Source organism: Antedon bifida, chromosome 11 (genome assembly GCF_963402885.1).
Source record: "Antedon bifida chromosome 11, ecAntBifi1.1, whole genome shotgun sequence".
Taxonomy (NCBI): Eukaryota; Metazoa; Echinodermata; class Crinoidea; order Comatulida; family Antedonidae; genus Antedon; species Antedon bifida.
Genome location: NC_136236.1, coordinates 12576515 through 12597102, shown reverse-complemented (window position 1 = coordinate 12597102; position 20588 = coordinate 12576515). Strand labels below are relative to the sequence as shown.

The 20588-nt window shown below is 34.2% G+C and overlaps 3 protein-coding genes across 5 annotated transcripts; all 3 read left to right on the top strand.

Moving 5' to 3' along the window:
• The first annotated feature begins 37 nt into the window (after nucleotides 1-37).
• LOC144855574 (cilia- and flagella-associated protein 100-like) lies at nucleotides 38-7046 on the top strand. Of its 3 annotated transcripts, none has more exons than XM_078713472.1 (17): nucleotides 38-162; nucleotides 728-812; nucleotides 950-1030; nucleotides 1496-1593; nucleotides 1810-2002; nucleotides 2193-2424; nucleotides 2814-2894; nucleotides 2999-3165; nucleotides 3474-3540; nucleotides 3772-3844; nucleotides 4175-4326; nucleotides 4714-4812; nucleotides 4916-4952; nucleotides 5269-5348; nucleotides 5637-5733; nucleotides 5872-5991; nucleotides 6429-7044. In XM_078713472.1, the coding sequence occupies exons 2-17, from the start codon at nucleotides 743-745 to the stop codon at nucleotides 6540-6542; spliced, it is 1761 nt and encodes a 586-aa protein (XP_078569598.1). In that variant the 5' UTR covers nucleotides 38-162; nucleotides 728-742; the 3' UTR covers nucleotides 6543-7044. The 3 variants fall into 3 exon arrangements, with proteins under 3 accessions (XP_078569598.1, XP_078569600.1, XP_078569599.1); XM_078713474.1 differs by having other exon boundaries at nucleotides 88-104; nucleotides 6429-7046; XM_078713473.1 differs by having other exon boundaries at nucleotides 91-150; nucleotides 6429-7046.
• Nucleotides 7047-7647: 601 nt separating this feature from the next.
• LOC144855577 (uncharacterized) lies at nucleotides 7648-9371 on the top strand. The gene has a single exon (XM_078713476.1). It carries the CDS (start codon nucleotides 8163-8165, stop codon nucleotides 9240-9242), a length of 1080 nt encoding a protein of 359 aa, XP_078569602.1. The 5' UTR covers nucleotides 7648-8162; the 3' UTR covers nucleotides 9243-9371.
• Nucleotides 9372-17887: 8516 nt separating this feature from the next.
• Nucleotides 17888-20546, top strand: LOC144855784 (CMP-N-acetylneuraminate-poly-alpha-2,8-sialyltransferase-like). The gene is made up of 5 exons (XM_078713709.1): nucleotides 17888-18044; nucleotides 18570-18719; nucleotides 19046-19141; nucleotides 19282-19881; nucleotides 20139-20546. Exons 1-5 carry the CDS (start codon nucleotides 18031-18033, stop codon nucleotides 20416-20418), a joined length of 1140 nt encoding a protein of 379 aa, XP_078569835.1. The 5' UTR covers nucleotides 17888-18030; the 3' UTR covers nucleotides 20419-20546.
• Nucleotides 20547-20588: the final 42 nt, after the last annotated feature.

Sequence of the window (20588 nt, the reverse complement as noted above, 5' to 3'; positions counted from 1 at the left end):
CCTCTATTGGTAGTTTAGTTCACTGGTTCCCGTACTCCTCATATCTGAACTGCTCTCTATAAATAATCGTTTCCAAAGCAACAAAATGCTCTGCTGCCGCTGCGGTAAACTTGTCTGTTAACAACTTTCCTTCTTTACTTTTTATTTACGGTAATAAATCCGGTAAGAGGCCTGCCAGTGGTCTGCTGGTGATATATACTTAATTACTATTTAATCTACCATGTCATTTTCAAATACATTAGGCTAGGACGGTTCGTTTGCCCGTTTTAGCTAGGCCCTAACCTCATTATCAGAAAGGGAGGCCGTACGGCTCGCTGCCTGGCCTGCCCGGCCTGCTGGCTGTGTTGGACCTGGTGGTAGGCCTAGGCTAAGTATGCTTAGAATTTTATTATTATTATTATTATTTAACACTTAGTGAAATAAAATAAACTTTTATTAATATTTATTATTTTAGTACTAGGCCTAGGCCTAGTTAGGGGCCTAGCCTCTAACTAGGCTAGGCCTAATAATAAATATTATTAATATTATTAGACCTTGACCTATCTATCTTGGGCCGCCTTTACTACTAGCCTAGTAGTAGGCCTAGTATGATGACAAATGAGACTATGGATGTAGGCCCTATGCTGTAGGCATAGCATAGCCATGGCATAGGCTATGTTATTTGTTTTATACATAAATAAATGTGCCTAGGAGGAGGGCCAGTTCATGATTTAATTTTTTTTTCTAGATAAAAAAGTGTAAAATGTCGGGAGTAGTATCAAGAGCAGAGACTGGATCTCCTCACTCAATAGTTTCAGGCGACAAAAAATCTCGTAAGTGGACCCTCAAAATCATTAAAAAAAATTCCTTTGATATTAAATCGGAAATATTATAATAAGTGATCTTATTCCGTGTGTAGAGTGTATGTACAATTTGTATTGCATTCATGATTATTGTTTGTTACTTTTAGGAGCTGAAAGTATGTCGCGCCAATCAGGTCGTGTAACATTTCCACAGTCTATACAATCTGAAACAAGCTCTGCACTCATTCGTAAGTATTAATAGCAGTATAGTAAAAGGTAAAGGTATTTATATTTGTCCTCAAGCTTAACTGGAAACTGAGAAAATTTGGATTAGGCCCTCCACGGACCCACGGCAGCCAGCAGTGCAGCGCCTACCAGATCAGCACACCGGGAGACGATCCCCTACTCTTTTCGAATAGTGTACCAAGTTCTTTAACGTGCACTGTTAAGTACACGGGACCAACAGCTTTACATCCCATCCGAAGGATGAGGCAATGAGAGTAAAGCATCTTGCCTAAGGATGCAATTAGTATGGTACAGATAACCTCGAACCCATGCCTATCACATGCTAGTCCGATATTACCATTACACCATCACTCTCCAGTATATACAGCACCCGCCGCGATTTCTAGACGGTATTTACATCACTGGGTTTTTTAATATAAATTCTTCAATTTTTAAAAATAATAATTTTATGTCAATGATGTTTACAGGTGCTGAAGATCTGCCGCCCAATCACAACCCTTTTGCAATGCCTCGTGAAAATGACATCTTCATGCTAAGAGACAAAGAAAGGCAACGGAAAAAAGCAGTGAGTGATTCTATGTTAAAATAATTAATACATTTGAAATATGATTTTTATGCATGGCTCACAATGCATTATTCTCTTAATGTGTTATAATGTGATAATTGATTGTTAATGAAACCGAAAAATTGTAGTACAGTATATATCAACATTTTCTCTAAACTATAATAGTGTACAAAATATCACATTATTAAAACAAACTCTTATACAATTTGAATATAGGAAAGGGTGCACCAGAGAGGGTTGAAAGTGCATGAGAAGACGACGTATGCCTCACGCATTAATGCTAAAACATCTTCAATGAGAAATCCTGTAGCTGAAGATGATGGACTAAGTGAGGATGAAAATGCAGAAGGTGACGATAAGGCTGTAGCAGTCAAAGATGACCCTACCTATACACTAGCTGTCACCCGAGGTAAGATGACCAGCTGTTAAGCTCTGTATTCACTATCAAACAACTAGTGTGATATACCCAAATATGGTAGTGATATGACATCATCATCTCCATATATGGGCACATCACATTATTTTGTCACATAAAAGAAAACAGAAAAAAAAATGAGTTAAAATGAAAATGTGTTGACTTTCTTTTTGATAACTTTTAGACCGCCATGTTGAGAAAGAGAGTTTGACGGACTACATTGCCAAGAAACGTGAGATGTTCCTGGTCCAGTACTCGTTGGGCGTTAAACGTGACGAGATGCGCAAATTAGAAGAGATAGCTCAAGCTGAAGAACGAAAGTTGGAATTAGCGGAACAATACCTGGAGGAGGATGCGGCCATGTTTGATGAATTCCTAAAGGAAAATGATAAAAACTCTGTTGAGGCTATCAAAGTGTGAGTATGTGGGTTTTAAAGATGTACTGCATTGTGTTTATTTATTTTGTCTTTAGGCATATGTGGCGAAAGATTACCAATAGTAAATTAATCACTGTCATATCAGATAGAGGGTAATCCCCCTGAAACAGGAGCTTTTTTGTGAACCAGCTCACCGGGGTAACCCCCTACTTGTCTTGAATGATGAACTGGGTTCTTTAAAGTACACACAGGTTATAATTGTGTACACTGGACCTACGGTTCCGTTTGTAGTCCTTATCCGAGAATTGCATGTAGTATTTTCAAACTTTGTGAATGTGAAAGGGCCATTATAAGACAGACTTGTCTGCCCTTGTTTATCCAAGACTGAATAATTTAACAAACATTTGTATCCCATGTTTTTTTTTCAGAGCTGAAGCAGAAACAAAAGCCAAACTAGAAAAGGTTAATGAAATCAAGAAAATTAATGCCCAAATCATGGCGATTAGAAGGTATGTAACCCACGCCCCCTCTCTGATTACTGAAGCATAACTACATGACTGAACTATACTAAAACATTTAAATGTTATATAATATGTTATCTTGGACATTCTAGTGAGATTTCAAAGAATGAAGATCTTCTGAAGGAGTACCAGTTGTATAAAAAATTCCTTGATTCGCTCACGCCAGAAGAATGGATAAATGAAAGGAAGACGCAAAGAAAAGAGAAGAAAAAGAAGAAACATGTGGATAGAGGTCAAACATCAGTTGTCAAAAGAAAAGGTAGATGTTATTTCAGGTTTTAGATTTAATTTACATTGAATACATTACATTCGCCCCTGCTTTTTGACATCTGAAATGGAATTATGAAATACTTTTTGACTTATCAATTCTGACAGACTATTAATTATTATTATTATTATATTATTAATTATATGTTTGCGCTTCTAGTTGATCTGCCACTGCATTAAATTTAATATCTCAAAAACACAAAACTATAAATCAGTCACTATACATCAACTGTTATACATAAATGTTTTTAAAATAATTGAATTTAATATTCTTCTCTTTTTAATTTCGTTTATATCTAGTTGAGACGGGTAGTATCAGGTCAAGTGCTTCAAGAAACTCTATCAAGAAAGGATCCGCAGGAAAAAGGTTACATTTAATTGTCAACATTTTATGTACATATAGTTTTGCTTATTTTATCAAACTATATCTGAGCCTATAAACTTTGATATCCAAGCCATGCTATGGCATTAACTTTAACAGGCAGACAACTCACAGAAATAATGACTTATATCAGCCTTTTTGTTGTAGTTTCAAAATGTTTTGTTTATATCAATATCAATTTTGTTACCCAATTAATAATAATCCTTTCTTGTTAAGGTCTGTTGGAAAGTCTTCCATTATAAATGAAACAGAAAGTGTGAACAGTGATTCTGACTATAGCTCAGATGAGGTAAGACGCCTTTAGGTTGTTATGTGCTAGCATCTTTCAATTAGTAATACTGGTTTTGGTTTTCTTTTGTCAGTCCGTAACCTTTATATCCATTCTCCATTACAAGCACATAATCTTCATCTTTATAGTGTATCATTGTTTCATTCATTTTAGTAAATATCTTGAAACAGAAATAACTATTCACTACCATTTCCTATTATAATTTTAAAATTTACAAGAGAGTAAAAATTATAATTATAAATAAAGATACCTTCTATTAGACTTGTGTCATATAATTGTTTTTTTAAACACCAATACTCGATAACTAATCGATATCAAATCTTTTTTTAGGAACCTGAGTTGTACTTCTCGGATCCTCAGCAGTTGCTGGATATATTTCAGGAGCTTGAGGAGCAAAACTTGTCTTTGATACAGAATAGCCAGGAGACTGAGGAGTCATTAGAGGAGATACGACAAACGATACAAAGCACACACACTAAGATGTATGTTTCTTACTGTTTTAGTGTTTTACATATCTGTGTATCAGGGCCGTAGCTAGTATAAGGCGGACAAGGAGCTTGCCTCATTTGAAATTTCCAATTTTCACTACCCACCTCAATTCCCCAGCAGAGATCATCATATTTTGTATTAATAATTATATTTAAAGCATCTTTGCCTCGTCTGTTTTTAACCTCCTGCTATGGCCTTGTGTATTTAACATCAAAATGCAAATTACTGAAAAAAATTACAATACTTTGGGTACTACTCAATGGAGATATAAATAAGCAAAAAGTTAAATCAAAATGATCAAAACAGCCAGAAAGAAAGTTTTCGGGCAACACTAATCCTTCCTCAGTGAAAGTACTTGATAAATATGTTTTGTTTGATAGGGATCGGGAAACTGAGATTCTGAAAGGACAAATAAACATCCTGAGATCCACGATTGAAAGGGAAGAAGAAAAAGCAAAAGAGTTGGAACATAAATCAAAGTAGGTCTCTTTGTTGTTATTGTATCATTCGAATTCTTTCATTAATTGTAGGACATTGTGATATGCTTGTTCTCCCTACTAACTAGTTTATATCTTTCTATAGGATGTTTTCGTTTGGAGAATTCAAGTCTGAAGATCAGGTTCGTATTTTGTACTATTATTCATGTTTTTTTCCAGGGTTCTCTTTGTTAATTTGCAAACTTAAAACAGAAGTTGAATCCGCTCCCATGCCATGTCACCAGGATGTCTTGGGGTGCCTCGGGCTAAATAACTCACAATTTGTTAGTAGACAGTGTTATCTTAAAATATATTATTACAATATGAACGGGTATCTCATGCTCGAGTAATTTTCCCCAAATTTCATACCAAGGCGCCATGGGACTATATTTGATCATTATGTGTATAGAAAATATTATTCCGTCAACATATGTTATAGTATGATTGTATATTTTACAGGAGGAGATGTTAGAATTGTTAAACAAGAAAGTTGAAGAAGTTTACAGGAATACAATAGGAGATAATGAAGCCAATATCAGGTGAGAAGGACGGCTGAAGGGAGACCTCTAACGGCCAAAACAGACTGTGTCGTACAGCGAGGCCCGACGAAACGACTTGATTCGTCGGTGCTGTCTGAGTTGACCTTTAGATGACTCAGAGCAAAATGATTGATAACGCCAGCCAGCAACAATTTAATTTTCAAGATATGAGCGATTTTTGAAGTCATCAATTTCTGTGTTTATTTTCAAGCAGACCTTGTATGTATGGTTTGTTATTTTTATTTATTATTAAAAACTTTTCAAACATTTTTTGTTTTGTTTTTGCAGCACTTTGCAGATGCTAACCAACATTGAAAATCGCTTGGAAGAACTTTTTGAAAGTATTGAGATGATGCCGCAAGAAAAAGTAGAGGCAGCTGAAAAGGTACCTCACATTCGATATATTTTTTCCCCTAATAGAAACCGTTTAACAGTTTAAACCTTTTTTCTTTTGGTACTTCAGATTATTTGATACTATTTTAACTTTTTTTATTTCTATGATTTTGGTTTTTTTCCTCAAAAGGCCAAAGAAAAAGAGAGACGTTTAAGATTGAGAGAGGAAAAGTTAGAAGCTCAGAGACTGCACCAAGAAGAGCGAGTCAGACGGGCATTGGAGAGAGCACAGGCTGACCCTAAGAAATCTGTAAGTTGTTATTGTACAGTGGTTGACATCCTATTCACCCAATGGTGCCATTGGATCTCAGCATCTGATTCTCTGTATTGTATCCCCAGGCTAAGTTTTAATACAGCCTTGCTTACCTGTTGGATCTAAGGATCTGTGGCCGTATTCACCAATCACACTTAAGTGAGATATTTCCCTTAAATATTAAGTATTTCACTTAACTCAATAAATATTTAAATATTTCCCTAAAATTGTATTCACTTAAACTGTAAGGGTAAGTGTTTCTCTTTGCCTAGTGTGAATGGTGAATACGGCCACTGATTCTATGTACTGTATCTTCATATATGGCATTATCTGTATATTGCATAGTATATGTCTTAATGCAGTAATGCTTACAACTTAGTTGTTGTCTGATACGGGATGTGCGATGATAATGATTTAAACTTATTTTTTGATAGACTGGTAGAAAGCTTGTATTCCGTTCTGAACCACCGCAAACGAAACGTAAAGTTGACCGATCAAAAGAAAAACAAAACAAAGAAGAGGAGGAGTTACAGTATTATTTCACTTAAGTTTCATAAGATTAAATTTTAACCATTTTTATTTGGGATATTTACTATCATAATTCCATCCAGAAAAAAATTAAATTCATTAAAACGTAATAGAATATCACTGTAGTAAATAAGATACTGGTATTTGTGACACAGCATTGTGGAGATGGGTTTACAAATTGAGTTGGCAAACACCTTTGCCCACAACTGAACAAGACCTCAAACGACGCCAAATAATCATAGCACATAGCTGGACTACCACCCCTATCAAAAACACTTCTAGAAAGTAGTCATGTCAACAGCCAACATAGATTCAGTTTTATTTTCCATGTGTAAAAAATACAGTTGAGGAGATCTGTGTTATGCAGATCTTTAGGGTAGACATAATACCGTACGAGAATCAGCTGTAAGTTTACTATAACAGATTGGTTGTTTGCCATCCTATGATCGCCGAGTTTTGATTGCTGAGTTGGAAGAGTATTGAAATAAAAACAAAATAATATGCGTTTTTACCCAGCTTCTTAAAAGTAATTTATTGATTTACATAACATGCATTTTACACGCGAACGTACAATCAATAACAGATCGCGCGATTGGAAACGTAACGTACTAACTTCAACGCTACGTACATAACGTAAACGCTACGTACATGACGTAAACGCTACGTACATAACGTAAGCTCTACGTACATAACGTAAGCGCTACGTAGATAAGTTAAATTCGGTAGGACGAATGTACAGTTGATTACAGCTTATCTTCGTAAGGCTCTGCACAACTTTCTGTGGTAGTTTTTATTTTGACCCAATATACATAAGATCATGTAATACTCGAAGTCTGTAGTGCGTACTTATAATAATACGAACTTATAATAAATGTTAAGTACGTGTTAGTCAAAGACTGGTGTGAGATATCTACAAATAACATAAATTATTAGCAAATAATATATGATGTTAAGTATGTGTTAGTCGTCGAAGAGTGATCATAGATCTCTGTAAATAACATCAACATAATACATAATGCTAAGTATGTGTTGGTCGAAGACTGATCTGAGATCTCTGTAAATAACATCAACATAATACATAATGTTAAGTATGTGTTGGTCGAAGACTGATCTGAGATCTCTGTAAATAACATCAACATAATACATAATGTTAAGTATGTGTTGGTCGAAGACTGATCTGAGATCTCTGTAAATAACATCAACATAATTAGTAAATAATAAATGAGTTGTTATACCAACATTGCTTTTGCAAGAACGTTTGATAATGGAGGTTTTCTCTATCACATCACACTTTGCGATTACACAGTTTACTGATAATGTAATAAATGACCAGATTATATATCGACACTATTGTTTGTCGGAAGCATGCTATCACTGCGATATCGGTAACGATAGTAATGTGCTAACAGATTGATTGTACCTCCTGTGCTTCTGTGAGCGCTTACCTGGGATGTGTCAATGTTTAGATGCACGGTAAACACACAACATGTTTGAACTACAAATCAGGACTGATACTATCTACCAAATAAAGGCCACAAATTCCAAAGTTTGTCATTTTATCACCGGACCTTTAACAGTCTGTAGCGTGCATGCATGTACGGCTTTACTCTCGGTCCAATTCCTGATTAAAACCGTCGAAAATGGTGGACCTTTTGCGAACAATTTCCAGCTTAGAACGAGAGCAGTTTACGCTGCAGAGATTAAATTCTTCTGGAGACGATTCTGACAGCACTAGTTCATCATCAAGAAGTATTGCAAGTTTTTCTAATGATGCTTTCAATAAAGATGATGATTTATTTATAGATTATTTGTTTTCTAACGAGTTAGCAGATTCTCTTCACAAGCAGAGTGTATCATCGAATATTGATACCACGTCATCGACGGCAGAATGTTTACCGTTGAATCAGATCTCAATCTACCAGCAGCCTGCAGGTCTGCCAACGTTCGAAGAGACGTATGGCAAAGAAAGACTGAAATATACGGCTCAGCAACATCAGCAGAAAGTAGCAGATAACCCGGTTGTACCTGTTGCAGACGATGTACATGAAGAAATTCAACAAACGGACATCAAAATCCAAAATACGTTTTCTCTAAGTGCACCACCAGTTGAAACTTTTCTGCAACAATCGCAAGAGAACAATATCACTCCCAGTAATACAATAACCAAACAACTTGAATTATTAATAAATAATAACAATGGAACTAGTCATAACTATACTTCTAGAGTGTTGCCACCGTCTGGAGTTCGAATAACTCACGTACCAATAGCATCTCAGATGCTAACTGCTCCTCATGCAACTTCTCACCAGCAACATAAGCTATACTATCCTGCACTTTTACAAGATCAATCAAAAAAAGTTCGCAAGAAAACACCAGATGAGCTGAAAATTCATAAATGTCCGTACCAAAATTGTGACAAAACTTACTCGAAGAGTTCGCACTTAAAAGCACATCTTCGACGTCACACTGGTGAGAAGCCGTTTGTGTGTACTTGGGAGGGATGTAAATGGCGGTTTTCAAGATCTGACGAATTAGCACGACACAAACGATCTCATTCTGGGATTAAACCGTACTGTTGTAGTGTTTGTGATAAACGTTTTTCTAGATCAGATCATTTGTCTAAACATATGAAGGTACACCTTCAGCAGCAGCAACGATGCAACCAGTACCACGTACCAAACAACAGGTTTAACCAGCCTACCACTACCATATTGTTTTAGACTATTCCTTACGTTGTTTACGGCAACATAAACAGAAAAACAATACTTCAATCTTGCTAGATTGGAAATTCCTTAATTTCATTGCATCAGCGAATTCTCAATTTAGAAACAAACTTTTCTGATGCCAGTTATGTCAGTAGCAGATAACCCGGTTGTACCTGTTGCAGACGATGTACATGAAGAACATTTTAATTTCTATTGACATTTATTACTCCTTTTCTTTTTTAAAGGAATTACCAATTCATTCTGCTTTTTTCCTAACGTTTAGTTTCGACATATTTTGTTAAATAAACATTAATTATATTATTTTATTGAATGTTCAAATACTCTATTTCGGGTTATAATGTCAATGATCATTAACATTTATTTATGTATAAAGTGAAAAAGAAAAAAGAATATTAAAGTGGACGACACGACTGTCAAGTATTGTAGTAACATGAAAATTCATTTTAAATAGGCTACTTGCCTTAATTTGTGTACCGATATTATAGTCCAGGAGTATTAGACTTTGAGGTAGAAATAAATATGCTAAAGCTGAATTTTTCAGGATAGGTCCCTAATGTTGTCTGAAACAACATACTAAAAGTCCCCGGGTTTCCCCGTTGTGCTTCAACCCGATTGGGCCATTTTTCAAAATGGCGGCCATCTTAAAATTATTTACCATATGTTGACAACCAGTAGGTGTAAGTAAACAATCTTGGTGTCAAAATACTCAGAAGACCAATATTTATATTCACTGTAATGGAGAATTTTTTAAAAAAATGACCGGAAATGCCTGTTTTGACCTTTGACCATAAATTTGGATTATCTCAATATCTCATCAACGACTGGCCGTAGAGAGTTCAAAATTGTCCCAAATTATTCAGAATGCCCAACTTTCTATTCACTTTAATGAAAGAAAAATACCAAATTCCCTTAGAAACCTTCTATTTTGACCTTTGAACTATTGACCTAGACATATTTTAATTTTATAGACATCTTGGTGATCGATAGGAGTACACAAGCGAAATTGGTGTCAAAATACTCAGAAGACCCACATTTATATTCACTGTAATGGAAAAGTTTAACAAAAAATGGTCGGAAATGCCTGTTTTGACCTTTGACCATAAATTTGGATTATCTTAATATCTCATCAACGACTGGCCCTAGAGACTTCAAAGTTGTCCCAAATTATTCAGAATGCCCAACTTTCTATTCACTTTAATGAAAGAAAAATACCAAATTCCTTTAGAAACCTTCTATTTTGACCTTTGAACCCTTGATCTGGTCATATTTTATACCAAAATTGTATAGAAATCTTGGTGATCGATAGGAATACATAAGGGAATTTGGTGTCAAAATACTCCAAAACACCCATGTTTTCTTATAGAAATAATGTACTAAATGCGATTGAAAGTGTTTTGACCTTTGACCTTAATCATTACATTTTAATGAGAATTAGTCTATTTCGTGCCTAGCGTCTGTATAAACCGACAATAGCCCGTGCTCTCCAGAGGGAGGGCTTAGATGCAAAAAGTTAAATTTAAGTTGACATAAATTTTAGGCTCTAGTCATACCTCCGATTCTTATCTGATATGATGCAATTTAATTTTAAAAGAATTATTGCATTTATCTTTAAGATGTGAACATTTTTCTCTGTTTTTTTTTCTAATCAAAATTCTCTAAAAATCGAAAATACTTCAGGACTATATGATGGTTAATAAAATAAGGGCATCTGTTGAAGACCATAACAACTTTACAGTGACAATTTCTTTATAATCCATCTTGATAGATTTGTAAGAGTTTCATATTGTATTTTATTATTTAGGTGATTTGTCAAATGACACATTGTGACCCTTTGATACCTGAAATTATGGCCTTATATCTATATTGATGAATATTATTATTCGTCCATCGGACATTTTTTCTGGGCTGTTTCGGATAAATTTGACATCTCATGGCATGATGAATGGTATGATATGTCCATCATGCTATTTGGGACTTAAATTATTAAATTATAATGTAGTGATTAAAGTCAAAGGTAAAAAAACATGGGTGTTTTGGAATATTTTGACAACAAATTCGCTTATGTATTCCTATCGATCACCAAGATTTCTATATAATTATGATATAAAATACTGTATTGGCCAAATCAATAGTTTAAATGGCAAAATAGGTGGTTTCTAAAGGCTTTTAGTATTTTTCTTTAACTACAGTGTTTAGAGAGTTGGGCACACTGCTTAATTTAGGACAATTTTGAAGTCTCTACGGCCAGCAGTTGATGCGGTATTGAGATAACCCAAATTTAGGGTCAAAGTTATAAATTTTGAAACAAATTTCGTATCCTATCGATCACCAAGATGTCTTGAAAAATAAATATACCTACGTCAATAGTTCAAAGGTCAAAATCGAAGGTTTCTAAAGGTTTTTGGTATTTTTCTTTCATAAAAGTAAATAGAAAGTTGGGCATTCCGAATAATTTGAAGTCTCTACGGCCAGTCGTTGATGAGATATTGAGATAATCCAAATTTAGGATCAAAGTTCAAAACATGCATTTCCGGTCATTTTTTTAAAAACTTTTCCATTATAGTGAATATAAATGTGGGTCTTCGGAGTATTTTGACACCAATTTCGCTTATGTACTCCTATCGATCACCAAGATGTCTATAAAATTAAAATATGCTTAGGTCAATAGTTCAAAGGTCAGAATAGAAGATTTCTAAAGGAATTTAGTATTTTTCTTTCATTAGAGTGAATAGAAAGTTGGGCATTCCGAATAATTTGGGACAATTTTGAACTCTCTACGGCCAGTCGTTGATGAGATATTGAGATAATCCAAATTTATGGTCAAAGGTCAAAACAGGCATTTCCGGTCATTTTTTAAAAAAATTCTCCATTACAGTGAATATAAATATTGGTCTTCTGAGTATTTTGACACCAAAATTGTTTACTTACACCTACTGGTTGTCAAAATATGGTAAATAATGTTAAGATGGCCGCCATTTTGAAAAATGGCCCAATCAGGTTGAAGCACAACGGGGAAACCCGGGGACTTTTAGTATGTTGTTCCAGACAACATTGGGGACCTATCTTGAAAAATTCAGCTAAGCGGAGGTCCAAGTGCCAAAATGATGCTTCGTTAACATGTCCCATTGCCATGTTTCTACACACTCAGCACACCAACTTTTTTTGTTAGCTAATACCCTGAGACAAAATAATCACGAGGTGTGCCGTTGCAAATTTACTGCGGTCACCTTGAAATCCAAGATGGCGTCCAAAATGGCCGCCATTTTATAGTGATGCACTTTATTGTCCATAACTTAATAAATATTTGATGTATTTTGTTGAAAATAAGGTTGATTAATAGCTATTTACATTATCTATTCAATAAAATAATTTTATTTTAACTTTACTGTAATGAAATAACCTTTTTTAAGCAAAAATATAGAATTTTAGCAAAAAAATCAGAAAAATGTGTGATATACCATATTTATTATGTTAATTAAGGCAAGAAGCCATAATTATTTTTTTTTTCAGATATGCACCAAAACTGACCCACTATATACTAGAAATAATGTGTAAACTACATGTGTTTGTGAAAGGGCAAACATAAGTTATTAACGATTAAGTTTGGTAGTAGGGATTTAATAATGTTTAGTAAAATTAAGTTGAGGGCGCTATTTAAGTAAGTGACGGGTACTCTATTTTCGGTTGTAACTCATTAAATACTTAACCGATTATGATGAAAATAGATTTATTTTATAGATAATTAAACCTTCTTCCTTATTAATTATTTAATAGTCATGTTAGATAATAAATACATGAAAAATGTATTATTTGTGTAAATCTAATTAAAACTATATCTTTTTATGAATTATGTTAATTAACTATTACATGTTTATAAAAACAATGTATGTCTTGTCATTCATTAACAAATATAAACATCTAAATAATTTAAATTGCTTAAAATCAACTCAAATCACATTTGCAATTAGTTATATTCAATCAAATATGACCTATGCAATTGGAATCATTGCCTACTTATTGCTGACGGAAATGCAGGATTTTGATTGGCTAAAAGTTGATTGCCAACAATGCTAGAGACTGGATCTGCAATGATGTAAGAATACTCCCCAAAAGTACTTGTAAGTCTTTTTTTTCAATATTACGAACAAAAAATTAGTAATATATGCTCTCAATACCAACTTTTAACAATGTTTCTTTGTTGCTAATATTATTTGTTCATTAGTTCTTTTTTTATTAGGCTTTACAATGGCCTAGGCCCTACATCGGACATACAAGTATATACTAACTGATATGTTCAAGGACTAGACAAGCCTAGACACGCCTAGACAAGCATAGCAACCGATTAGGCGCGCTGTTCAAATATTGCTATAGTTAGGGTTGATGTGTAAATACATCATCTTTTCCATCCAAAATAATGTGTTTGGTAGTTTTGAGGTCCGCATTGAAAACTTTAGGTTCAAATTAATGTTGAATGTACTATTACATATCATTATGGGATAGCGTTACGGTAGACTAATCAGGAGGCCTAGCTAACAGTAATAGGCAAAGTATACAGTTCATTCCCAATAAATGCATGCTACAGTATATGAATTATAGAATTATCCGTTGAGATAAATGTTTTTTGTTTTTTTGTTTTAGCATTTCCAAATATGATACTGATTAATATTGAAAATACCATAATGAAATAAAATTATTAAATGAGGTCGAAAATGATAAAAAAACGCTAAACATGCGTATTAGTATAAGCAACATTATAGGCATAATACGTATCTAGAATTAGTGTGATTGCAACAGATGAAATGTGTGTTTTGAGAATTTGTCTTTACAATAGGTACAATTAATATTTAACAATCAATTAGCATAATAATATGAAATTTGCACATTTTACATTTTTTCGTTTTGCCTAGCAACCATGTAAATTTACATATAGGCCTACTGTAGTATGTAGGCCCTACTAGTAGGTAGAAAACATGTAACATTATTGCTTCATACATGAAATTCCTTATGAGACTGAATCATTTCAAAAAACTAATCGGCCTCTTGAAAACAATGTTTTAACTTGAATGATTGTATAATATTATGGAATGTACAGTTGGTGCCGGTGTTATAAAAGCAATTTACACTGCACTGGAATATGTACCTGTTCTGAACTATGCATTAACATGTCCAAACTAGTCACTGAAAACAATGATGATATTGAAACTGACGAAGATTTAGACTTATTGGAAGATAGTGATATGGATTGAGATGGTATGATCTGTAACCATTCATTTGTATATATGAATGTGAAGCAATGATGTTCCAGATATAAATGTACTAAACACCTGTGTATATGAATGTGAATCAACGATGTTCCAGGTATAAATGTACTAAACACTTGTGTATATGAATGTGAATCAATGATGTTCCATATATAAATGTACTAAACACCTGTGTATATGAATGTGAAGCAATGATGTTCCAGATATAAATGTACTAAACACCTGTGTATATGAATGTGAATCAACGATGTTCCAGGTATAAATGTACTAAACACTTGTGTATATGAATGTGAATCAATGATGTTCCATATATAAATGTACTAAACACCTGTGTATATGAATGCGAATCAATGATGTTCCAGGTATAAATGTACTAAACATTTGTGTATATGAGTGTGAATCAACGATGTTCCAGGTATAAATGTACTAAACACTTGTGTATATGAATGTGAATCAATGATGTTCCAGGTATAAATGTACTAAACACTTGTGTATATGAATGTGAATCAACGATGTTCCAGATATAAATGTACTAAACACTTGTGTATATGAATGTGAATCAACGATGTTCCAGGTATAAATGTACTAAACAATTGTGTATATGAATGTGAATCAACGATGTTCCAGGTATAAATGTACTAAACACTTGTGTATATGAATGTGAATCAACAATGTTCCAGGTATAAATGTACTAAACAATTGTGTATATGAATGTGAATCAACGATGTTCCAGGTATAAATGTATTGACCATCTGTGTATATGAATGTGAAGCAATGATGTTCCAGATATAAATGTACTAAACACCTGTGTATATGAATGTGAATCAACGATGTTCCAGGTATAAATGTACTAAACACTTGTGTATATGAATGTGAATCAATGATGTTCCATATATAAATGTACTAAACACCTGTGTATATGAATGTGAAGCAATGATGTTCCAGATATAAATGTACTAAACACCTGTGTATATGAATGTGAATCAATGATGTTCCAGATATGATATAAATGTACTAAACACTTGTGTATCATGTGAATCAATGATGTTCCAGATATAAATGTACTAAACACTTGTGTAATGCGAATCAATGATGTTCCAGGTATAAATGTATTGATCATTTGTGTATCAATGATGTTCCAGATATAAATGTAAAAAAAAATCAAATCCTGCAGGTTAAACTATTTCTTTTTAGCTCATAAAAAGATATAGTTTTAATTAGATTTACACAAATAATACATTTTTCATATGTATTTATTATCTAACATGACTATTAAATAATTAATAAGGAAGAAGGTTTAATTATCTATAAAATAAATCTATTTTCATCATAATCGGTTAAAGATGTATTGTCCCTTGAAACACAAAAAAATGAAGGTCAAAATATTCTAAATTTAAATTGGCAATATCAAAGTAATATTAAAGTTATTCACTTTAAGTCGAAAATTCGAGCCAAAAGCAACAAGTTTACGTAATTAACAGGTAAATTAGTTTGTTTACATTTCGTCTGGAAAATCGTCGCGAGCGAAAGTAAACAAAGATTTCAAACCACGAGTACGCATTATGCATATGCTAATTAGGATTGTTTACAACTCGTCACGGTTGAGAAGGTATTTTCACACAGATCATGAGGAAGTTTTATGATTATGCATACAGAGTAGCCAAACAAGCGCGTTTCATTATGGGGTATGTTTTGATCAAAAACTTTGACTTTAAAAAACGTCTGTATTTCAGTTAAATGATTTTTTTTTCGACAAATTTTTGGTGATAGTTAATAACTATTATGATACTTCAAAATGACCCACCTTTTTTCGAAATCTGTTATTTTTTATTTTTTTGGAATTAGTCAAAGGGACAATACATCTTTAAGTATTTAATGAGTTACAACCGAAAATAGAGTACCTGTCACTTACTTAAATAGTGCCCTCAACTTCAAAATTTTACTAAACATTATTAAATCCCTGCTACAAGTACCCAAACTTAATCGTTAATAACTTATGTTTGCCTTTTCACAAACACATGTAGTTTACACATTATTTCTAGTATATAGTGGGTCAGTTTTTGTGCATATCTGAAAAAAAAATAATTATGGCTTCTTGCCTTAATTAACATAATAAATATGGTATATCACACATTTTTCTGATTTTTTTTGCTAAAATTCTATATTTTTGCTTAAAAAAGGTTATTTCATTACAGTAAAGTTAAAATAAAATTATTTTATTGAATAGATAATGTAAATAGCTATTAATCAACCTTATTTTCAACAAAATACATCAAATATTTATTAAGTTATGGACAATAAAGTGCATCACTATAAAATGGCGGCCATTTTGGACGCCATCTTGGATTTCAAGGTGACCGCAGTAAATTTGCAACGGCACACCTCGTGATTATTTTGTCTCAGGGTATTAGCTAACAAAAAAAGTTGGTGTGCTGAGTGTGTAGAAACATGGCAATGGGACCTCTCTATACAAGCTATTGGACCTCCGCTTCGTAACGCAACGTAAATAATTTAACCAATCACGACCCAATGACGTGGCGTAAGGCAACGTAAATAATTTTGACCAATCACGACCCAATGACGTGGCGTAACGCAACGCAAGTAATTTGACCAATCACGACCCAATGACGTGGCGTAACTCAACGCAAGTAATTTTTCGCGTGTGATTGGTCCAAATCACCTGCGTTGCGTCTTAGTGGGAAACTAGCTTTAATTGTGATGAAATACTGAATGCAGTTTATAAATAGTGTCCTAGATTAGAACCACAGAGTGTTGGTTGAGAAACAATACAAATAGTAGATTGTGATTGGACTCCGTACATATCTCTATTACTATTAACCTAGTTAGCCGATAACATTGTTGTCAAGCGGTAAAGTAAACATCAAATATATGATGCGCACACCTTATTAGTTGGGGTGCGCAGTAACAAAAAGTTGCTTGACCCTGTTTTTAGGAAAGGACCCATGCTTTTCATGACGTATTGTTTGTTTGTGGCCTTACCCTAGCCTGTTGATGCGCGCATCTTCCCCAGCCTGTTGATGCGCGCACCTTCCCCATCCCTGATCCCCCGCCGGCCTCCCATCACCTCCCATGCTATTCGAGATAATAAAATATACGAAAGAAGGAAACTGTACTGTGTATATGATCAAAATAATAATAAAGATTTGTAATGCGCACACTTCTCCACCAAAAGTGTCGCATGTGAACGCCTGTAGTTTATACAGAAAACTATCTTCAGATTAAATGCGCAGAATTGTTTAGAACTTTTTGCCACTAGGCGTATCGGATGCGGATAAATAGACGCTTTTGATTCGCGTAAAAGTTTTGTTGAAGACAGTCACAAAAGCTATTGTGATTCTGTCTAAACGATCTATGCTGAAATGTTTGTATGGGATTGACTGAAATAGCTGAACGATGTGTTCCACCTGTGTGTCCAATATGCGTAATACTTCTAACCGAAAACAACAACCATCTTCTTGAGAAAAAAGCAAAAAAGAAAAGAAAAACAAAATAACTCAACGATGCTTAATCAAAGGTAGGGTAAACATCTTAAAAATAGTTTAATTCGAATGCTATAATTAGGCCTACTAGACTAGACTAGAAATACGGAGAAAGAAGGTGTTCTATTGACTTAGCATAAACTTAGCTTAGCGATATACGCAACCCATATTAAGATCATACCTTCGGGGACCCAATGGAGGTTACCTTTTAATTGGGTGTCCCCTGACTAGGCCTAGGGGTTGGCCTTAAAATAAATTTTGTCTCACGTTCGTTTCACACGAAAGTGTTTCCTCAATAAAGCTTGATTCCCACTAGAGATGCAATGCAAGGAAGGACGTAGACGCAACGCAAGCGAGTTGACCAATGACAAGTGACAATTCGAATTATCCATCGCTTGTGATTGGTCAAATCGCTTACGTTACGCTTACGTCCTTGCATTGCGTCCAAGTGGGAAGCAAGCGTAAGGCGGGGATTCTACTATGTAGTAATTTCTTAGGAGACAGTAATAATAACAAAAACAGATGTATTAATGTATCAATGTGCCTCCTTCCCTTCGTAGGTTTACTATACCGTTGATGTTAGTATTATGTTTTTCGTTTGTGGCGCTAATGGCGCTATCATATTGGACTGATCGCTACGGCAACATGACCATGTACAGGACAAAGTTTTCTGCTGTCAAGCAAGACCGACCAACAGAAAAAATAACCGAGTAAGTGAATTTAAATTATGTTTATAATAATAAGAATACCTCTAGAGATTTATCTGTCTGAAAGGAATATTATTAATATTAATTATTAAGGATAAAACCTTAAAATTATCCATAGTTTGCCATGTTATTGATGTCTACATTATCAAAATTATTTTTGACAAAAAAACGTGATGTGCCCATATATGGATATGATGATGTAATATCACTACCATTGGGCTTATTACACTGTTTTGTCAAACTTAGTGCAGAGCTTTACAACAAGTAGCGGCCAAGTTTATTCTTTTAAATGTATTGCAATCACTCGTACAATTCTGTGTTGTTGACAGACTTGGAGAACACGCTGTCATTGTCGAAGCAATTAAACAACTACTTGATGACGACTTTAATACAACTATCAATTTAAGAAACGTTTTGAAGTTGAGGTGAGTCTAAATTCATCCCTTCTTTATCCACTGGTTTCTCTTTTAAGGTCATATTATCCAAGCTTCACCAGCCACTAGATATTAATTATCAACCTATAATGTCCGACGACACAATATATTGAGTTTTTATTTGTTTACAGATTTATGGCAACGAAGGCAGGGTTTTCGTCAAATGTGCTGATACCAGATAATCAAATGGAAAATCCCAAAACAAGGAGTAAAGTAAATCGGCTTACGGAGATTCATAGCAACAAGAGGTACAACATGACAAGGTTTGGCGGCAAAAAGAAGCCCAGTCGACAACTTAGTGTTAAGTCTCGACTTAGAAAAGGCGGCAAAACAATCCCTCCTCATCGCACATGCGCAGTAGTTGGTAACAGCGGCATTCTGCTGAACAGTGGATGTGGCGCTGAAATTGACGCACATGATTTTGTGATGAGATCAAACTTAGCTTCAATAACAGAATTTATAAAAGATGTTGGAAATAAAACAAACGTGATGAGTATTAATTACCATGAGACAAAAGAACTTCTGCATTGTATTCGGAGTGGAATTAAGTCATGTCAGCCATTTTACCAAGTAGCCAGATTTCAACAGTTCCCACATGCCGTACTCTGGTTCTCGAAACTTGCATATATATCAATTAGAGACCATTTGACATTTGTTAATTATCTGAAACAAAACAATCTAGGCATCTTAGTTGCTTACCCATTCAAGCGAATGATGACGCAGGTTAAAAGGTGAGAATTATCAATAAAAAGAAGTCTCAAAACATTTGACCAATTACAAGCGACGCTTTATACGAACTTGTGATTGGACTATTTACTTGCGTTGCTATAAAAATGTACGCACGTTTACGCCTACTACGCTCACGCATCATCTATGGAGTGTACGATAAATTAATCATTAAAACTGGTTACCATTGGTTTTTATTTTCAAAATATTGATTTTAAATTATTGATAATATGTTTTTAATTTACGGATATTGTTATTTTAGATTCTGGAAGATGAAAGGCAGTCCGTCGTCCGGGTTATACCTATACACTGTAGCGTTACCTAAATGTGATAGGATCTCTCTGTACGGATTCTATCCGTTTGATACAGCGCCTGACGGCAGACCACTCGTGTACCATTACGATGGCACGTATCCGGACAGATTCAACAACAGTCATAACATGCCACGGGAATATAAACGTCTGCTAGAAATGAGCAAAGATGGCGGCTACTTCAGGATGGTGACAGAGAAATGTGTTCTTCAAAAATCAGTGATACTATAAATAAATATCTTTTGGTTCGATTAATGTTAAAATTAAGAATTATTGTTCAAATGACAACTATTTCGTTTGAATAGTCTGATACTATATCTTTCTTATTCCGTTATTAAAAACGATTTTGTTCAATATTACTATGTGTGTCCAGTTGTATGCATATTCTCTCTAAACAATTA

Coding starts and splice junctions, on each gene's coding strand:
- LOC144855574 (XM_078713474.1), top strand. CDS start 743: ATGTCGGGAGTAGTATCAAGAGCAGAGACTGGATCTCCTCACTCAATA. Junction 1,594..1,809: donor AAAGGCAACGGAAAAAAGCA/GTGAGTGATTCT, acceptor ATTTGAATATAG/GAAAGGGTGCACCAGAGAGG. Junction 2,003..2,192: donor TACACTAGCTGTCACCCGAG/GTAAGATGACCA, acceptor GATAACTTTTAG/ACCGCCATGTTGAGAAAGAG.
- LOC144855577 (XM_078713476.1), top strand. CDS start 8,163: ATGGTGGACCTTTTGCGAACAATTTCCAGCTTAGAACGAGAGCAGTTT.
- LOC144855784 (XM_078713709.1), top strand. Junction 18,720..19,045: donor CCAACAGAAAAAATAACCGA/GTAAGTGAATTT, acceptor TGTTGTTGACAG/ACTTGGAGAACACGCTGTCA. Junction 19,142..19,281: donor AGAAACGTTTTGAAGTTGAG/GTGAGTCTAAAT, acceptor ATTTGTTTACAG/ATTTATGGCAACGAAGGCAG.